The sequence below is a fragment of the Grammomys surdaster genome, unplaced genomic scaffold, assembly GCF_004785775.1.
Source record: "Grammomys surdaster isolate TR1022 unplaced genomic scaffold, NIH_TR_1.0 98, whole genome shotgun sequence".
NCBI lineage: Eukaryota > Metazoa > Chordata > Mammalia > Rodentia > Muridae > Grammomys > Grammomys surdaster.
Window position 1 is genome coordinate 9807049 of NW_021604577.1, and position 19509 is coordinate 9826557.

The 19509-nt window shown below is 43.0% G+C and overlaps 1 protein-coding gene across 14 annotated transcripts in view; it reads right to left on the bottom strand.

Annotated features, from left to right (window-relative positions):
• Nucleotides 1-2791: 2791 nt before the first annotated feature.
• Nucleotides 2792-19509, bottom strand: part of Mia2 (MIA SH3 domain ER export factor 2) — a 93673-nt gene continuing 76955 nt past the window's right edge. For 10 of the 14 annotated variants that reach the window (XM_028781696.1, XM_028781713.1, XM_028781704.1 and 7 more), the window contains 7 exons: nucleotides 18777-18859; nucleotides 16518-16646; nucleotides 13077-13235; nucleotides 8190-8306; nucleotides 6394-6452; nucleotides 4259-4493; nucleotides 2792-3333 (listed from right to left, as the gene is read on the bottom strand). In XM_028781696.1, coding sequence (XP_028637529.1) covers nucleotides 3170-3333; nucleotides 4259-4493; nucleotides 6394-6452; nucleotides 8190-8306; nucleotides 13077-13235; nucleotides 16518-16646; nucleotides 18777-18859 — 946 coding nt within the window. In that variant the 3' untranslated portion in view covers nucleotides 2792-3169. Of the gene's footprint in view, nucleotides 3334-4258; nucleotides 4494-6393; nucleotides 6453-8189; nucleotides 8307-13076; nucleotides 13236-16517; nucleotides 16647-18776; nucleotides 18860-19509 lie in introns of those variants that run through there. The other 4 variants (XM_028781737.1, XM_028781723.1, XM_028781720.1 and 1 more) reach the window with 2 other exon arrangements.

Consider the following 19509-nt stretch of genomic DNA (forward strand, 5'->3'; position numbering starts at 1 on the left):
TTTGTGTCACTGGGAGTCACAGAGAAGGAAACAGAAACTTAGTATGTGATTTATTATTGTGCTGAATTAACACTTAAATTATAAATTTGATTTCTTGACCTCCAAGTTTTAGATCAAATATGGAACAATCATGCATATGTTTATATGCACAATAAATTTAATAGCATACGTGAAAATATAAATACATAGCTAACAGAAAGTAAGATACTGATCCAGGGAGAAAAAGAAGAAAGGTGGGTTTAAACAGCGATTCAAAGACATTAAGCTTACAAAGGATTAATATAAAACTTAAATGTGGCCGAGCAGTGGAAGTGTGCTGGAGTGAGGTGGAAAGTGGAAGAGCAGTGCTCGCACTGTGGAGAGAGGTGTGACAGCAGTGACAGGTGTGGACAGTGACAACTCAGGGTCTGTGGGGTGGCTTGCTGTAGCCTGGAATGTTTGCAGATGCAGATTCAACCCCATCCCCAACCATCGGCCAACATACTGCAACACCCCAGGATCACCCTGGTTCTGGGCAACTATAAAGGCCTGGGATGAAGAAGGGTCACTTTCTGGATTTGTCCTCCTCGAAGGACCACCATGATCTGAGATGCCACCAGAGACCATGTTGGTGGTCCGTGCTGGTGCCTCAGACCGAGATGAAGTCCAATATCCATATGGCCTTGGTGATTTGGGGGTGGGGGGGAGGGGAGGGAGATACTCATGTGAATGGCCAATGTAGCCAACTAAGGCCATATTCAGGCACAAAACCCATGCTGCTCAGGGATAATAGTCAGCCAATGGTCCTGGTATACAGCCAGGGGCCATGTTGGTGTCTGTGGCCCGTGTTACTGTCCACGACCTATGCTTCAGTATGAAGCCATGTTGATGCCCAAGGGCCGTGCTGCCATATTGATGTGCGTGGCCTGCACTGCCACCTAAGGCCATGCTGATGACCTCTGAGAGCCTTTGCCTTGGTTCACAGTTCTACTGCAGTTGGGGGTTCTGTTCGTGGTCTCTGGTGTTGCCAGACACCATGCAAACAGTCCACGATCCATGCTGCTACAGACTATAAATCGCAAGGCAGCTACTTCTGCAGTGATATGGGTGACTGCAGACGGAAGGCTTCTGTGACAACCCCTATTTCCACTCCACCCCACTCCCCAGAAAAGTAACAGCCTGAACAGGAACTCTTTAGAAGTGTGGTAAGGATGCTGAAGTGTAGCTCTCCACAACAGATGGCAGGCCACAGAGTTTGACCACCCTAAGGTGAGTATATATATAGATAAGACAAATTGGACTTGTTTCTGTCGGGAACAGTCATCAGAGGGGGCAACCGTGGACTGGAAAGTGGTGTGATGGGGAGTATGTTGTAAAATTCAAAACTGTACATTCTTACTCCACAGAAACAACCCACCAACTGTAAGTGTGCTCAATCGAGTGATGAGAATGAAGAGTGAGAAGTATATGTTCTAAAACTCTAGGATCAGAGGAAATGGGGAAAACAGGACATTCCATGCAGCGCCTCTCTCTCCAGTCCAGAGAGCAGAAATACCTCACAACATTGTTTCCAATAACGCATGGAAAATGTTCCAGTCACCGTCACACTGCTTTGCCAGAGAATGTTTAAGGTGCTGATCTTTGACCCTGAAGGAGAAACCCAGCTGAGCAAGACCACAGCTGAGCAAGACCACAGCTGAGCACACCCCATGTTAGGTCTCTCTCTCTCTCTCTCCTTTTATGGGCATCCAAAGACTAAGAACTCAAACACAGAGCGTCTGAAGACACTTGAACCCCAGCTCAAAGTGAAGACACACCGCCTCAACAGTAGTTAGTGTGGCAACTCTCTCAACACTGCCCTCAGAAAATGGTCACCATCTTACAAGAGTAAAATGAGAGCCAGGCCTGGTAGCCCACGCCTCTATTCCCAGGATACCTCATTCCCAGCACTCCAGGGTAAGAAGTAGGCATTATCTCTGAGTTCAAGGCTAGCCTGGTCTACAGGCCAAGTTCCAAGGCAATCAGTGCTACAAAGAAACCCTGTCTCAAACTCACTAATGAAACAGTTAAAAAAAAAAAATGAGAGAAAGACAAATTATATAAGAAACCCAGTCAGCAGGGCCCTCCCTCAAGGTATAGGGGCAAACTCCCCCGCCATGACCATCATCCACCCCTCATGAGTGGATGCCTGTGCACTGCCCCCCCCCCATGACCATCATCTACCCCTGCATGAGTGGATGCCTGTGCACTCCCCTCCCCACATACAGTGTTTTTAAACTGATAAAGAAAACTAATCAGTGGACTAAGTTTAAAAAAAAGAAAGAAATTCAACATTAGACAGTATCTGGGCTTTTAAAAAAAGTACTCATATTTAAATTTCTAAAGTGTATTAATTTGTTTTGGGTCATTCATATCTAACTGCAAGAACCAGGGTATATATTCTGTAAGATAATCAAATCAGAAAGACCATAAAATGCTTTACTTTTTTAAATATAATTTAATGTGTGCAGGTGTCTTCTCCATGTGCATGTCTGCACACTACATACATACCTGGTACATGTGGAGGTCAGCAGAGGTCATTGAATCCCCTAGAACTGGAGTTACAGAGGGTTGTGAACAGCCCAACTTGTGAACCAAACCCAAGGCCTCCAGAAGAGCAGCCAGTGTTCTTAACTGTTGAGCCATTATCTCCTCCAGCCCCAAGTGCTTTACTTTTGAACCATTGAATTATTGGTACAGGTAAAAAGACTAATTTATGAAATCATATTATGGGAAACTGGCTAGTTTTATTATTATCAATACCAAACAAGACTTTAAATCAATTAAAATTTTATTTGATTAAACATAAAGTTACTTTTACATTGCCTACAACCATGGTGAACACATTCCTGGTATAAAGACACAGCCTTTTGAGTTTGAGATAGCCCCAACTATAAGATTACATATATAAAACTACCATAATTATAGATGAGGTAATCAAAGAAAAATAGTTATACTATCTAGAATAAAATAAAATGGAAATAATTTACTCATAAGATTCGTATTTAAATCATCTTTATTTACAAAATACTATCCTGAGAATTATAATTCCATCAAGCTTCAATTTGAGCAAAAATATAATCACATAAGTAACAGCAGTTACTTAAACTGAAAATGAGAAGGAAATGACTGCCAGCGGGACCAAACGCTGTCAGGTCTCCTGGGTTTCCGGAGGGTCAGCTGCAGGTTCTTTTGAAGGCGGAATCAAGTTTGGCGGGAGCTCGCCTCGACTTTCAGGATGTGGGGGTCGGGGGAAGAACCCAGCTCTTGGGGGAAGGTAAGGTGGAAAGCCCCTCGGTGCGTACACAGTTCTCCCTGTTCAAAGAAATTAGTAAAAGACATTGTTAGTTTAAGCTGAGTACTGCACACTTGTTAAAACTACCAGCTCCAGTAGCTATTATGATATTCAAATATTCATACCAGGATACTTGATCTCAAGAATTAACTTTGTCACTGGAAAATGTGCTTCAAAAACATAGGATTAATAAGAATGTCATTAATTTCAGGTATGTTTGTCCTATCCTGGCAGCTACACAGATTTTGATACTCAAGACTTTAAAACCTTGATATTCTACTAAAAATATTTCCTATAATACCAAGGACCACCTTCAAACTTTCCAAACAAAATTCATTTTGATTCACCTTGAACTTGGAACTTTAAAACCAGTGATGAGGTCAGAGAGCAAATACCTAGAACAACTAAGCTGGTTGTTGTCTAGTACTTGGAAACAGGATTTACTGTGTTAAGCCACAAATGGTAAAGTATGCTGTAAAAGCAATAAATCATGTTTATTTTAAAATATAAGGGTATTAAGGAAGTTCAGTAAGTTCAACAAGTAGCCAAACATGATCACAGATTTTAAATAAATATGATCACTTAGGAACTATTTATGAAAGAGACTTTACAACATTTTAGTCAGTAAAAAAGACTAAAATATAATAATTTAACTAATTGCCACAACACCTTTGTATCAAATGAAATACACATAATTTTAATCTTAAAATTGCTTGTAAATTCAGTGGTTTTCTGAACTACCATAAAAGAGTTCAAATTAGAAACTAGCTACAGTGGATGGAGTCCTGGCTCCCTTTCATGCTGGACTATAACCTGTGAGCTGTATAAACCCTTTCCTTCCCCTGAGGTGGTTCTGCTTAGTGTGTATCACAGCAAACGGGACCAAACGAGAAGTAGAAAGTCCAGATAAACTGTCACACGCATGGACTACTAAAAAAAGCCTACCTGGGAACGGAGGAAGTGGTGGGCCAGGGAAGTCCCTTGTCGGAAAATAATCTCGAGGAGCTGTATAGATGCTTCCTGGAGGAGGTGGGGGGAAAGAGGGACCCCTTCTCATGAACTGGCTCCTTGGATCCACTGGAAACAATGGGTCTCTGACTGGGGGAAACGGTGGAGGGAGGAAGCCACGGGCAGCTGCCTCGCCTTCAGCAGCGAGAGGAGAATCAGGCACATTAGAGTTCTGTAACAGATTGACAACCAGCAGTCAGTAAAGGGGCTCAACTCACAGCTCCTTTCCTGGGAGCATTAGGCACAAAAGCAAGCTCATAGGCGCCTGTGCTCAAAGTGGTCCATGGCACTCTAGAAAGCTGCACAACAGACTCAGTGTTCCATATCGGCATACGAGCTGCATATTAACACATATTTTTACTAACTCAACAGAAAACTAAGCATGGTAGTTAACAGTCTACCTAGCTCTACTAAAACTCAAGTACAGTTCAAGCATATCAAAAAAGACACTTGAAAAGATAAAAACACTGTTGTCAAGCACACATGTACAAGGAAAATGTTAAGACACTGATATTTTGAAGATGAGGAGGGGAATGAACGGGGCGGGGGGTATCAGTTGTAGGGAGACCCAGCTAAGTGAACAGAAATGGGGGGGGGGGGGAAGCATCTCTAGGACCTGCCAGGGATGGGGAGGCTCCAGGGAGTCTATGAAGGTGACTGCAGCCGAGACTCCTAGCAGTGGGGGATACGGAGCCTGAAGTGACCTCCTGTAGCCAGGCAGGGACCCCAGTGCAGGGGGTAAGGACAACAATCCACCCACAAAACCTCTGACACAAAATGTATCCTGCCTACAAGAAGGATAAAGATGGAAAAGGGACTGAGGGAACCAATGACCAGCCCAACTTGAGACCCATCCTATAGGCAAACACTAATCTCTGACACTATTAAAGATATCCTGTTATGCTTGCAGACAGGAACCCAGCATAACTGTCCTCTGAGAGGCTTCACTCAGCAGTGACCGAAACAGATGCAGAGACCCACAGCCAAACATCAGACGGAGCTTGGGGAGTTTTATGGAAGAGTCGGGAAGGACTAAGGGACCTGGAGGGGATAGGACTCCACAAGTAAACCAACAGAATCAACTAATCTAGACCCTTGGGGGCTCCCAGAAACTGAACCACCAACCAAAGAGTATGCAAGGGCTGGACTTAGGCCTCCTCACACATGTAGCAGATGTGCAGCTTGGTCTTCACGTGGGTCCCCCCAAAACTGGAGTGAGGGCTTACCCTGACTCTCTTGCCTGCTTGTGGATCCTCTCTCCTAACTGAACTGTCTCATCTAGCCTCAGTGAGAGCGGATATACCTAGTCCTGTAGTGACTTAAGGTACCAGGGTGGGTTGGTACCCAGTGGGGACCTCCACTTTCTCAGAGATGAAATGGGGGGGGCTGAAAGGAGAGGGGGGCTGTGATCAGGATGTAAAGTGAATAAACTAGTGGGGAAAAAGATAATGATATTTTCAAAATGACCAAAATCAATGTTATTATTTTAAAACTGAAATATACTTTAAGACTCAAATAGGATTTCAAGGAAGAAATTCTAAAATTGTGTTCAGCTAGTAAGTAAAGTAGCTTAAAAACCCATCTGAAAGTCATGCTTTTTTTTTTTTAAAGGGGTGAGCTATCAGGTTTCTTCTTGTTTGTTTTTTTAAAATGTTTTATTTTCCATGTGTGTAGGTATTTTGCCTTCATGTATGTCAGCACACCATGCACGGCCATGGACAATCCTTGGAAGATAAGAACAGGGCTTCAGATGCCGTGGACTGGAGTTAAGGATGGTTGCTGGGAATCAGACCCAGGTCTTACCCACATTGACTTTGAACTCACAGTCCTCCTGCCTCAGTCTGACAAAATGTCAGGATTACAACATGCACCATCAAAACCTGGCTCGTGAGTTGTAATATTTCACCAGAGGTGAAAGAAAACCATGGCCAGAGAGGAAACGGTGCCAATCCTAAGTAGAAGTGTGTTTTAATAAATACTGATATCACAAAGTAGAATAGTTCTAGCCTTATTCTACCAAAACCAAGAAAGTCATTATGACACATGGGTGGAATTCAACTTTCAATACTTACACCAAGATTATCTTTGGTATTGTTTCTACTGGATTCCATTTCTGAGGATACTGGCCCATCTAGGAAAAAAAAAAATTAAACCAGGAAAAAAATTCATGAGTTCTTGCTTCCATTCCGAGACTATTTACAGAAGCAAATGACACTGATCTGTTCCCCTCCCCTTGCTGGCACAGGAGAACAACTTGCCATGAGTATCCCTTATTAGGGTCCCAAGAGCAGCCAGAGGCCTGTAGAAATTTCAGTAGAAGAGACACTCTTTTGCAGTGTTGTGATGACCTTTCCCCCTAGTTCTTAAGCAATCTTGCTGCAACAGCCTCTTAAGGGAACTTCTTGGGGGACAGCACCCCAACTCCCTGTCTTTCCTGTTTGCCCTCCTTCCCCTCAGTATACAACGTATACTTTTGTTATGAAAGTACCCTTATGGTACCCAGTGAGTGCACAGTGAAAACTTCGTTTCTGAGTTCTGTCCTTTCTTGATGGTGTGTGCTTTGTGCTACTGTAGATACACACACTTCCCACATCAGTGGGTGCTTCAGGAGTCCAACAGGTCTCAAAAACAGATCCAATTGACTGAATACCCAGTGATTAAATGAGAACTGATTACGAACATGAACCCAGGTGTTTTTCTGGTAGTCTTTTACACATCCATTGTCATTTGGTTTCCTAATATCCTTGACTGCAAAACAGGATATGTGTAAATGGACCGAAATAATGAGAACGTAGCTGAGGAACAGAGACAAGTTTATGTCACCGGGAGATAGAGTGAACCCTTACCATGGAACCAAAGCTAACCTGCAACACATTTTTTTTCCTGCTTGTTATTTATTTTTTATTTAATTTTATTTATTTATTCATTTATATGACATGCCTATAATATGATACAACAAGGGAGGACTGGAAAGATGGCTCAGCTGCTCTTCCATGGAACCTGGGTTCAATTTCCAGACCCCCACAGAGTAGCTAGCACTCGACCATCGGTAACTCCAGTTCCAGGGGACCTGACGGCTTGTTCCGGCCTCCCCGGGCATCAGGCATGCATGGGATGCACAGAAAGCAATGCGGCCAAACACTCTCACACATGACAGAGGTGGGATGGGGGGCCAAAAAGGGAAACCAGAGGAGCAACTGGGGATCTGGGTGACAAGATAGGGGGCTCTACAAGCCAGGAAATGCCAAGACTAGGGGCTGGGAGAGGAGCAGATGTGGGGCTAGTACCCTCTGTGTGGGGTTACCTCTCTCCCCAGATTTCAGTTTTCCCCAACCTTGACTCCTTGAACGTCACTGCAAATGGCAGCTATTGCAAGGATTAGGGGCCGTGGGTCTACCTGCTGTTAAGCTCGGTGGCCCAGGGGAGTGGGGAGGGGTAGCCCAGACCCCTGCCTGGCTCTCTACACAATACTTGAACATTCACCTGTACTGAAGTGTTACTTGAACCGGGGAATCTCGGACTTGGGGGAGTGTGATGTGAGGGAACCAGCTTGACTGAGACTGGGCTAGTGGGTAACCAGTTTGGACTGACCCACCCTCAGCTCCCTTGCTTTACTGTCTTGAATAGCTCCACCCTCCCGACCTGAGTTGGGGGTGGGGGATGTCAGCTTAAAGATGGGCAAGATAGGAAGGAAAAAAAAAAGACAGTAAGAAATACAAACAGGGGAAATTCAGGAAAGAGCTTCTGGCCTTCAGAGCTCTCTGAGGTAGTCACTCTACCAGCCTTCGGTTCAATCCTCAGTCCTCTAGACCATCACAGTCTAATCATACACAAGCATACATTCCCCCCCACACACAGTACTTCTTACCCACTTTATCCAAAGAAGGCATATTATAACTTCTGAGTTCTGCTGGTCCAGAGAGTCTACCAGAATTAGGATAAAATCTATCTTGCCTTTGTGGAGCTGGATCAGAATATGGTTGGCCTAGAAAATATTTTTTTAGAGTATCTTCATTAATTACTTATGTTTAGACATTAAGACTTAGACATTTCCTCTGCATCCAAAACTTAAAAACAAAAACTGTGAACCTATATTACATGTAAGCACTAGTCAAGAAAAGTTACCCTTTCATACTCTGACGTGTTAGAATTTGAATATTTCAATTACTGAGTATATGTAAGTTAAGTTTACACATGAAATGCTGAAACAAGACAGCTTACAATCTGTGGCAAGAGAACTTACTCATTTCACCTTCAAATTACTGATAGCACCTCAAGGAAAGCACATCAGCACGGCAAAGAAAATGCTGAGCAGACACTCAGTAAGAAGGAAGAGCAGAGTCAGACATTCAGCACAAGACTCACATTTGTCACCAATGGCAACAAGTACTGCCAGACGTCACGTGTGCTCAAATTTTCACTCACTTCAGAATTTCTGTTTCAGCACTCTGTTGGAGGATGGTTTGGGCACTGTGCATTCAGATGCTGATTGCTACACCCAGACACCTGGTTGCAGTCCAGGAAGTCCATGGCCAAGTCTTAAAGTTCTATACAAATTGTTTTCCATCACCGCTCATTGGTTAATAAAGAGCTGACCAGCCACTTAGCTGACAGAAGAGACAGGCTGGAACTTCTGATCCTAGTCAGGGTGTCCCAAAGGTGACCAGAGAGTAGAAAAGGACCACAAGAAAAAAAGGAAGAGAGATGGACCTGGGGGTTTTGCATGAGGTCTCGATGAGAGAGCAGCCATGAGGACGCACACGGAGCAGAGCAAGCCAGGGCGTATAACAGGGCATACTGCTGGGCAGCAACAGCCTAGTCGGGTCAGACAGCTCAGAACCTGCTCAGCTTAATGCCTGCAGCTGGTTAACAAAAACTAACGGGTCTTTCATGTCTTTTATTCAGGAGCTAAGATGGGCTACAACCGGTGTAAAACACACAGGGGTGAAGAAAATCCCCCAAAATTACATTTACAGCATTTATTCCAAACTGAAGGAAGATGCGTCTCAACTGGTAAGGAGAAGGTCACGGCTCAGATAGCGGGCACCTGCACATGCCTTTGTGCGCTAACTCTACAAAACGAGGCCTCAGCGGCCACTCTCCTTCAGCCATGAGTGTCAGTTAGAATGGCAAAACGGAACTCTCAATTCCTAGTGGACTCAGCACTGTGGAAGAAACACCAAGGAGTCTGTTTCAGTCTTGAGAGGGATGGCAGACTTACTCAGAATGGTAGGAAGATACCAACTCCAGACTCTGGAAACAAAGAAAGCGGGCTATGCATTTCTCAGCGTGGGCCTGGTAGTCCTATGCCTACTTGACACAGCTAAAGTCATCTGAGAAGGGAACCTCAGCCAGGAAAATCCTTCCGTAAGATCTGACTGAAGGCAAAGCTGCAGGGCGTTTTCTTAATTCTGTGATCAACAGAGGAGGGCCTAGCCCACTGTGGGTGGTGCCATCCTTGGGCAGGTGTCCTGGGGAGCAGGCCAGTAAGCAGCACCCTGTGGGCCTGTGTCCAGCCAGGCCAGATGTGAGGGTTCAGACAAAGGGGAGAGAGTATGAGCAGGGAGGGGGAATGACCTCTGCTGCCACCGCCCCAGTTCCTGTGTCTGTAGCTCTGCACTGAGTCAGGCGGGCTGAGCTGAGCCGGCGAGAGGCCAACTAGCCAGCAAGGAGTGCAGGGAGGCTCCTGATGGCGTTGCAGGAGAGCAGATCTCTTCCCAGGGGCAGTGTTACAGCTCTTAAGACAGAAGCTCTCAGACGGACTAATTCTCGCACACCTTTACTCCTTCTGGATAGGATTCGTATATACAGTTTTGGGGCAGGTCAGGGTCTGGCAGCAGGTACCTCCTATTGGCTTGGTCTGAGAGCTTGGGAAGGCCTTACCAGCATGTGGGAGGGCCTGGGGCGCTATTCCTCCTGACCACAACCTCTCTAGGGGGGGGCTGTAGCTATGTGAAAGGAGCCAGGGATCCAGAAGCATGGCCAAAGTCCTACCGTCCCTGAGGGTCTCCTGGGTTATGAACCTGCTCAACCAGGTATCCAGCTGCTTCTCACGGGCCACTGCCCCACAGCACCCTCCATGGCCTCTGCATCAGCTCCTGCCTCCAGATTCCTGCCCTATTTGAGCTCCTGTCCTGACTTTCTTCAGTGAAGGACTATGATGTGGAAGATAAAGCCAAAGAAACCCTTTCCTCCCCAAGGTGCTTCTGGTCATGGTGTTTCATCACAGCGATAGAAACCCTAAGATATTATCCTGCTACAGACCTCAACAAACAGTGTCAATGGCCTCCCACGGCCTGACGAGGCAGGGGCTCATAACAGGAAGTCCTGGAACTCAGCGTTAGCTGTGTCACTCCTCTTTTGATCTAACCACATGAGACGGCCTGAATCATCTCTCCTGCACAAAGGCAAGGAAACCACTAAGATGAAACAGAGTCAATGGAGAAAATGGTATTTAATGAGCTCCCAAGGGTAAGAGGATGTGACTAAGGAAAGTTCTAAAACTCAGACTACCTTTCAGATCTTAGCAAAGGCTAATAGAGCCTTATATCTAAACAGAATGCCCCTTTTCTTCAAACATGGGATTAATTAGACAGAAGAATTAAGTGGAGAAACCTGAAACAACTCATCCTCAATCAGGTCTCAAGAGAACACACTAGTGTTTTGCTCCTAATGTACATCAAAATATCAGAAACTTAGACTTTATTCTTTAACAAAATATATACATTTTGCCCTCCACTAACAGAAACAATCTGTTCCTTATATCTGGGGTCTACTGTGTGGCAGGTATTAAACCATATATTGGTCTTGGTATAGTATATTCTCTTAGAGTTTAATTGTAATAGAAATCAGTAAATGCAATGTGGCTGATTATTTTAAACATTCATTTATTTTGTGTGCTATGTGTGGATATGCCATGCGACATAGAAGTTCAAAAGGCAGTTTTCAGGAGTCAGTTCTCTCCTACCTTGTGGGTTCCAAGGACTGAACTTGGGTTTTCAGACTTCTTGGCAAGCACCCTGACCTCCTGAGCCATCTCACTGTGTGGCTGGTGTTTTAATAAAGGTATATGTATGTGACGAGAAAAACAGATTATCAATCATACTGGGAGTAAAAATTGAATGGGGTCCAAAGGGCTTTACTAAACTTTGTTGCTTGCTACAGCTAGATTGTAAGGCCCTATCACTGAAGATGAACAAAATTCGGCTGTAGGATAGAGAGAACTCAAACTGACCTAGAAACTTCTTCCCACAGGCTAGCTTTCATAGTGTCAGAAGGTGCCAAAATGTCCACTAGAGAAGAAAAGTCACCAGTGGAAGCCCTAATGGCTTTTGTATGCTACAGGAATGGCCTTCCGGGGACAATACTCCCACTGGCCCAATAGCGCCATGACTCTTTTGGGAATGGCCAACCATTTCCTGATTGAACTTGAGGCCTGCATTACAGAAGGGAATTCATGCAAAGTACTGCTCAAAAGTTTATGGCTGGGAAGATTATGGTCCCTAGAGGGGACCTGTAGATGTTTTGCTAAACGGATATGTTATCAAAAAGAAGCTAAGCCAAACACGGTTCCAGTCACATGACTCTCTGATAGGGCAAGGGAAGCAGAAGCCTCATCCAAAACATGAGCCAGGCATCCCTGGTGAGAGGGATTGACTATCTTAAACTAGGACAGACCCACAGTGTTCACAAGACTCAAACAGAATTGCAGGTTTTGGTGAGAGAGTGATTCTTAAGCAGAAGTCAGCAAAAGAAAGAAATCCTATTCTGAGCTGGGCAGTGGTGGTGCATGCCTTTAATCCCAGCACTTGGGAGGCAGAGGCAGGCGGATTTCTGAGTTCGAGAGTTTGAGGCTAGCCTGGTCTACAGAGTGAGTTCCAGGACAGCCAGGGGTACACAGAGAAGCCCTGTCTCGAAAAACAAAACCAAAAAAAAAAAAAAAAAAAATCCTATTCTCTTATTCTGTTACTCTCTCTAGTGATTTGGAGGGTGAAGGCTGAGCACTGTCTTGAAAGGGAACCTACATAAAACAGAGCTAACTTGGGGGACTGAGAACACAGATCAACCACAAATCAAGAAGCCTAAATTCAACCAGCCACAACCAGTGTTAGAAACCTCTAGGAAGCTTCTGTGACAAGCTGAAAAGTGTATGTAGCAAGGGGCTCAGCATAGGCCACAAGTGGCAGGAAGATCAGCCTCTGGGGCCCACAGTTGGCTCTTCAGAGCTGCAGTCTGAGAACCTGAAGCTCAGCCCTGTCCTCGGCATCCACAGCAGCAGGTCCTGAACCTGCACATATCTCAGGAAGGTAGCTGTTTCCCTCACTCCCAAGTAGGAGGCACCTGCCAGCCAGAATACTGGTCACCTCAAAGACTATCATCTGGGGAGTCTCAAGGAAGATGGGAGAAATGCAGAAGGATTGCTGAGAGTTCAGACAGCAGCAGTAAGAGAATTTCAACAATCATGTTTGTGAACATATGTATTTTTTTTTTAATCTCAAGATATATAACTAAATTCTGGGCAAGAAATGCTGGCTAAGGTAACAATGGAAACTTTCACTTTTTAGCTATACATCCACACATTACTCAGATTTTCAAAAACAAGCATTATCAAGTTTGTAAGCAGCAGAAACAATTGGGAAAAGCTCCTTCTAATGTGAACCGTCACCTCCTAATATTCCTTTTCAAAACACTTATTCTTTCTTACTCCTAAAGTGTATCATGGTATGTTTTAAGATAAGGCTGCTGTTTCACACACCTGGTGGTGGATAGGCTGTCGTCCTGCGATCTTGTTCCCACGGAGGTGACAGGGACCTGTCGGAAGGTGCTCTAGGAGCATCAGACAACCTTTCATAGCTTGAGTCTCCTCTTTCAGTGTTCATCTGATGGTCCAGAAGGTTCTCAGGGCCTCGTGGGCCTAATTAAAGAAAATACAAATCTACCTTATCTCAAGACATGTCACAAAAGATAAAATCAAGGCACTTTTTAAAAGTAAATACTAATTCGAACAAAGCTTCCCTAGTACACATTTAGATTATAATTCTACCAAGACCATTTCTAAGAAACAGGAAAAATAATTTCACAATGTACATAAACAAATACTTGCTTATGAGCTGGGTGTATAGCTCAGAGATTAGAGTATTTGCTTAGCTAACACAAGGCTCTGGGGTCAACCGTAGCATGAAATATATAAGTAAATAAATCTCTAACAACACTTGCCTATAAAATGCATCTTTAAGCACTATCACCGTCAGCACTTTATAATTACATCCAGTGGTTAAATAAGTAAATACTATATCTGAAAAATAAGGCAGAGAAAGGAACTGAGTGTAAGGACTTACACTAAGCAAAATGACAGACGTGAGTGAGGAGGCTCTGTAGCTCAGGCTCGACAGGTACCAGCTCTCTTAGGCTACATGCCTACCTTGGCCATCCTGCTGCTGACTCAGCAGTTTCAGACAACAACTTTGGAAGTGTACTACACTAACAAACAATAAGAGGCCAAAACTTGTACCAGAAGTTATAATCCGAATTTCTAATTTTAATCTACTATGATTGTACATTCTAGAAAATTCCCGTATCTTTCCTTCTAGCTTGCTCCCCCCCTCACTGGTTCATGAGAAGACTAGAAAGGGAGAACACTCATGAGTCCACCCGGCTGAGTGCATCTCGCCTGAAGCACACGGGCCTTAATGAAAGACTCAAAAGGCTCTCCTCAGCACCTGCTACCCGAGGACTGAAGTCACAGGCCAAGAGACTACTAGGTAGACACTGCAAACCTAAAAATACAAAAGCTTAAAGAGTTTTAAGAACAAGTTATACACAATTCACTCTCTAAAAATAAATTGTTTTCCTTATACATAATCTTATTCAAGCTTTCAAATTTCAAGATACCAAGAGGAAGTAGAAGGGGCCACTCGTTCCTTTTACTGGTCATAAGAAACGGGATCCAAATCAAGACTGTAAGCCTGTAGGTAACTTACCAAGAACTTCTGTAGCTTTCTGAATAGACAGGAAACAACCTTGCGAATAATCTAAACACACTATCACTTAAAAGCAATTAAATAGAAGAAGAAAGTACTTAAACAGGAGAGGGGAAAGGAAACGAAAATTTTTACTCTAATTTCAAACATGCATTTGACTACAAGCAATCCTTGACTTATGCAATTCAATTTCTAGTGAATTAGTTTAGCCAATTAAACCCTATTTTTCAGGTACTATGCTAAGGTATAGCTACCTGCTACCCATGTGTACTGTACAGAATTAACTTTGTCTTAATGAATATTCTTCTCTTAATGAAATGTGTACAGGAAATATCACAAATCACAAAAGTGCAATGGCAAGTATGTTATGTGGCTGGCTTCAGTTATGTTGCTATAGGAATATAACTGACAAGTTTCTGAATATGAAATATTTCGGATTTATGAAGTGTGAACGGTGGTGGCACTGACTGACAGCCCTAAGCCCAAGCTTACTGCAGACAGGTAAACTTCAAAACAAAACCCCATTCTGGAGTGTTCAATACAACCCCTTAGGGCTCCAGTGCGTGGCATAGTCACTTTCCCTAGAAGTTTCCGGTTCAAAACCAACACAAGCAAAGCTCTTCCTGAGGTGAGCCATGGCTGGCGCCCAATTCGGGAGCTGAGGCATGAAAACAATTCTACATGGAGCAAACTGATGAGCCAAGAAGGTAACAGAGGAAACAGGCTGCTTCCCCTGCAGCACTGGACACTGGGAGCCTGGGAAACTGGTATTCTCACTGTTAAAGCCAACTCCAAAGAATAAGGTTCTAAAACATGTACAGTGGCGTAGGGGTTAGCAGAAGTCCTGTTGCCTGGGAGACTCTGGAGATGAGTGGACTCAGTCAGGATGAAATGCTGCTATGTTCCGTCTGGCTTGCTCTTTTATAGTCCCGTTACTCTCTGCTTCACGTTTAGTTTGTTAAATCACTTACATAAATGGTTAGAGACATTCGTTAGCAGTTCATGTACTTAACGTAGCTATGGAAATACAGAAAAAGCAAGGTGGTGCGGGGACAGCGCAGACAACCCTGGCTTAGTCTCTCAAAGTGTGAGTAAAAGTTAGGTCCCCTGAAAAGGCCCCATCAAAACTCTGTGGAAAACAACACTTCTGACTTCCTTCATGATTCAAAAAGGAGGGTGGGACTTTCATGGTCTGGTTTTCTACAATTAAAAAAAATGTTAATTTATATATAATATAAAATTCTACATTCTGATCCTGTTGCATAAAAAAACACATTTTATGCTGGTTATACTGCTATATCTTATGGTTTTGTTTTGTTCTTTTTTTTTTTTTTGATTTGTGACTATAAACCTTCAGGGCTGAGCATCACAAATCTAAAATCTGCAATACTGAGATGCTTCAAAATTCACAACTACACCCAAGGAGCCTGGCACTCAGAGCACTCTGAGGCTTCTGTATCTTCAGGGTTGGGATGGCCACCTGCACTGACTGCATGTCAGAATTGGAATGGTCACCTACATTACACTGTGTGCCAGGGCTGGGCTGGCCACTGTGCTGGTTTGAGTATACTTGGCTCAGGGAGTGGCACTATTAGGAGGTGTGGCCTTACTGGAGGCGGTGGGGTGGGTGTGCAGACCCTCTTCCTAGCTGCCTGGAAGACAGTCTTCTCCTCGTTCTTTTGGAAGGAGATGTAGAACTCCCAGCTCCTCCCCCAGCACCATGCCTTAACAGACTTAACTTCCGAACCTATAAGCCAGCCCCAATTAAATGCTGTCCTTTTTAAGAGTTGCTTTGGTCATGGTGTCTCTTCACAACAATGGAAACCCTAACTCAGCTGTACGACAGACACTGTGTAAGAAAAAAACGTATCAGAACAAGGTGCTATAGAGTTTGGTTTCTGATTGTTTTTTGAAGCAAAATCTTACTATGCAGCTTTGAATAGCCTGGAAGATACTATGTACACCATGCTGGCCTTAAACTAATAGAGATCCTCCTGCTTCTGCCTCCCAACTGCTGAGATTAAAGGTGTGTGCCACCATATCTGGTCAAATATTTTCTACCCAGTTAAAAAAATAAGCAAATCTCTGGCAAGTGCAAGGAATGCCTGTATTTTCCAAATGTCTGTTTGGTTAAAGATTATTTTAAAGGTAAGTTAAGATGGAAATATGAAGTAAGGAAGAAATTTAGAGTAGTAAAAATGTTTAAACAAATATACCTCGTCCTCCTCCCCCTGGAAGCAAAGGTGAGAGTCTGAGTGGACCCTCCAACAGAGTTGGAGGAGAGAGAAAAGCTCTCGTTTCAGATGGAGGTCGGCCCAATGGTGAGGGACCATATGGGGAGTGCTCTGGAATAATTAAAAAAGCAGATGTAAATGCATGTCCAGTCCGCTGTACCGAAATGCTAGAATCCCATTCAGCAACTGTCATCAGGTTACCCTACTGTCAGCTTAAGTCTAACCTGTGCCCGGAACACTACACAGGATTCAATAAAATAGGGAGCGTGGTGCTTTTAAAGCTTTTCAACAAATTAGACATCGGTCAATTAAAAACATTAGGCTGTATATATAAATACTCAGAACTTGAATTCTGTCACCTTTATACTTATATAGAGAGCTAAATATTATTCTGATATTCTCAAAGGTTTCATTTTACTTTTAACTTTGCACATGTGTGTTTGTCTATGTGTGGGTATGTACATGTAAGTGGCAGTAGTCTACAAGGCCAGAGGCAGTGGATCCCCTGGAGCTGAAGTTCACAGGGGCCATGAGCTAGTTGGCGTGGGTGCTAGGAAGCGAACTCAAGCCCTCTGGAAGAGCAGTACGTGCCCTTAACAGCTGAGTCATCTCTTCAGCCCTGAGGGAGTTGTGATTTTTAAAATGTGAAAATTTTTTATCTGTGCGATGCTGAGGACAAGCCACAAGCTCCCAGAGAAACATTATGTGGTTAAATAAATGTAATTTTCAGAACACATGGTACATAAAAACCAACCCACAGACAAGTCCCAAATACAACAAAAACATTGGCTTTTTGTAAGTAATGACACAGGTTAAACAAGGATGCATGCGGTACTTAGGAGTTACAGAAAGATTTAGGGAGCATGAAGTGGGTTTGCTTGTTTGTTTTTTGTTTTGTTGTTCCGTTTTGTTTTTTTTCGAAACAGTCTCATTATGTGGCACTAGAACTGGACATGTAGACCAGATTGGCCTCAGACTCAGATTAGTCAGTCCCCTCCTCGGAGTACTAGTATTCAAGATGTCTGCCACTACACCCAGATGGCTTGGGATTTTGATATTCCTTCCCAATATTTCAAACGGGAAGATTTATAATATGCAAATGCATGACTTATGTCAGAGCCAAACAGGTCATGTTCAACCATGAAACCATGGTTTTAGTAACGGTCAGAGTTTGAAAGTAAATAGATACATAAAATACTCCAAAGAATCAGAGCCACTTTTATATCCTTCTAAGTAAAAGACTCAGTTACATACTATCATGCAGCCAATAAATTTCTCTGTATTCCGGATGACCAAGAGCTTAATCACTCCCAACTTGTGGTTATGCTTCCAAAGGTCAAAAAACAGCAACAAAAAAATGAACTTAAACCTCAAGAAATTCATACTTCAAACACAGTAAAGTCTTATAAAGTGTACCTGTTACACCCAAATAGTTTACAGAAAGGTCACAGCTTAGTTTAGCCTTCCTCAGACACCTACACTAGATCCACACTAAATATATACTCATTATACTTGTCTCACTCCAAACACCGATACTACCTGAAATCTACACTAATCTAATGTCTTAGAATGTAAGACATATTTACACTTTAATGAAAGCTGACTCTCAAAAGTGATTTGATGACTTCCAGAGGTTATTAAAAGTAGATTCCACCTATAAAGATTTCTTTTCGTGACAACAGGAGTTTAATCCCACTTCAACTAAAATTACTCTGAAAATGTTTAACTCAATAATGGGCAACTGCATCTTTAAAGGACTAACCCTCCCTGGGAATAATTACAGTAATGACACTTTAGACTAAGGTTGCCCTGACTTTAAGGTAATACCTCAGGAATTTCTTAATAGCTATGCTAATTCTCACTTTAATAAAGCAAATTTCCAAGTACCGTTAATATGTAAACAGTTGCAATGCCATTTCACTTAAGTATTTCTCATTCACTGTCTCAAAAATTAGCTACTGGGAATTTTTATTAAGAGCACTGGGAGTTGACAACACTAAATATCTGTCATGACATCTACTGAAAAAGGGAGACACCAGTCATTTTCATTGTTGCTAGGAAACCAAAACCCAGAAATTTAAGAATTAATGAAATACTTTCAAATAGAATATTGGCTACAAAATCCAAAATACTGTTAAGTGAAAATATTAACTTACACTAATGTATACTATATATACAATATATGTATAAGATATATAATATGTATTTCAAACAAGGGGTTTAAAAAAAAAAAAAGACTACCTCTGCCAAATGCTGTATTTGGAACATCAAGTGCATAAGGATCTTTTTCTAAAAGTTCAAATTTAAACTCTGTTTCAGTTAATCTGCAAACAAAGAACAAACATCTCTAAGTTACTCATCCAAGAGAAACACATTTTAAGCAAAGGCCACTTCCAAACCAGCTAGTCTCACAAGCTCGACATCTGCAGAGAGAGGGGGCCTGAGGGTGCTCTGCCCTCAGCCCCACACTGACTTGGGGGTGACTGGCTTCTTGTTAGAGCACTGATGTTTGGAATGATTTAGCTCTTCAGAATTAAGACTGGTGAACGCTACCTCACAGAGTCCACATTTCTGAAGTAGGAGAACATTCAAGATCAACCAATGCAAATACATCATTTTATAACTAAGGAAACTGAAGCAGGGAGTTTAACTGACTCGTTCTAAATGAAAAAGCCAGGGCTGCAGTAGCACAGAACCCCTGCCCTGAATTACTATGCTGCCCTTGTGAAACTGGAAATCCCACTACATGACTCCACTACTTTATTTCTAAACTTTGTGTCTTTAAAAGTCACATTTTTAAACAAATGTTATTTAGTTCTTGAACCTTACATCTAGACTATGACAACTGTTTGACTTTAATTTCTGAGCTACAAGCCAGCAGACAGAAACTAGTTTTTAATGATGCTATCATCAGTACAGTTTGGTAGGCAAGACCAACACTCCAGAAGATTGCTGCCACCCTGAGAAAAGCATT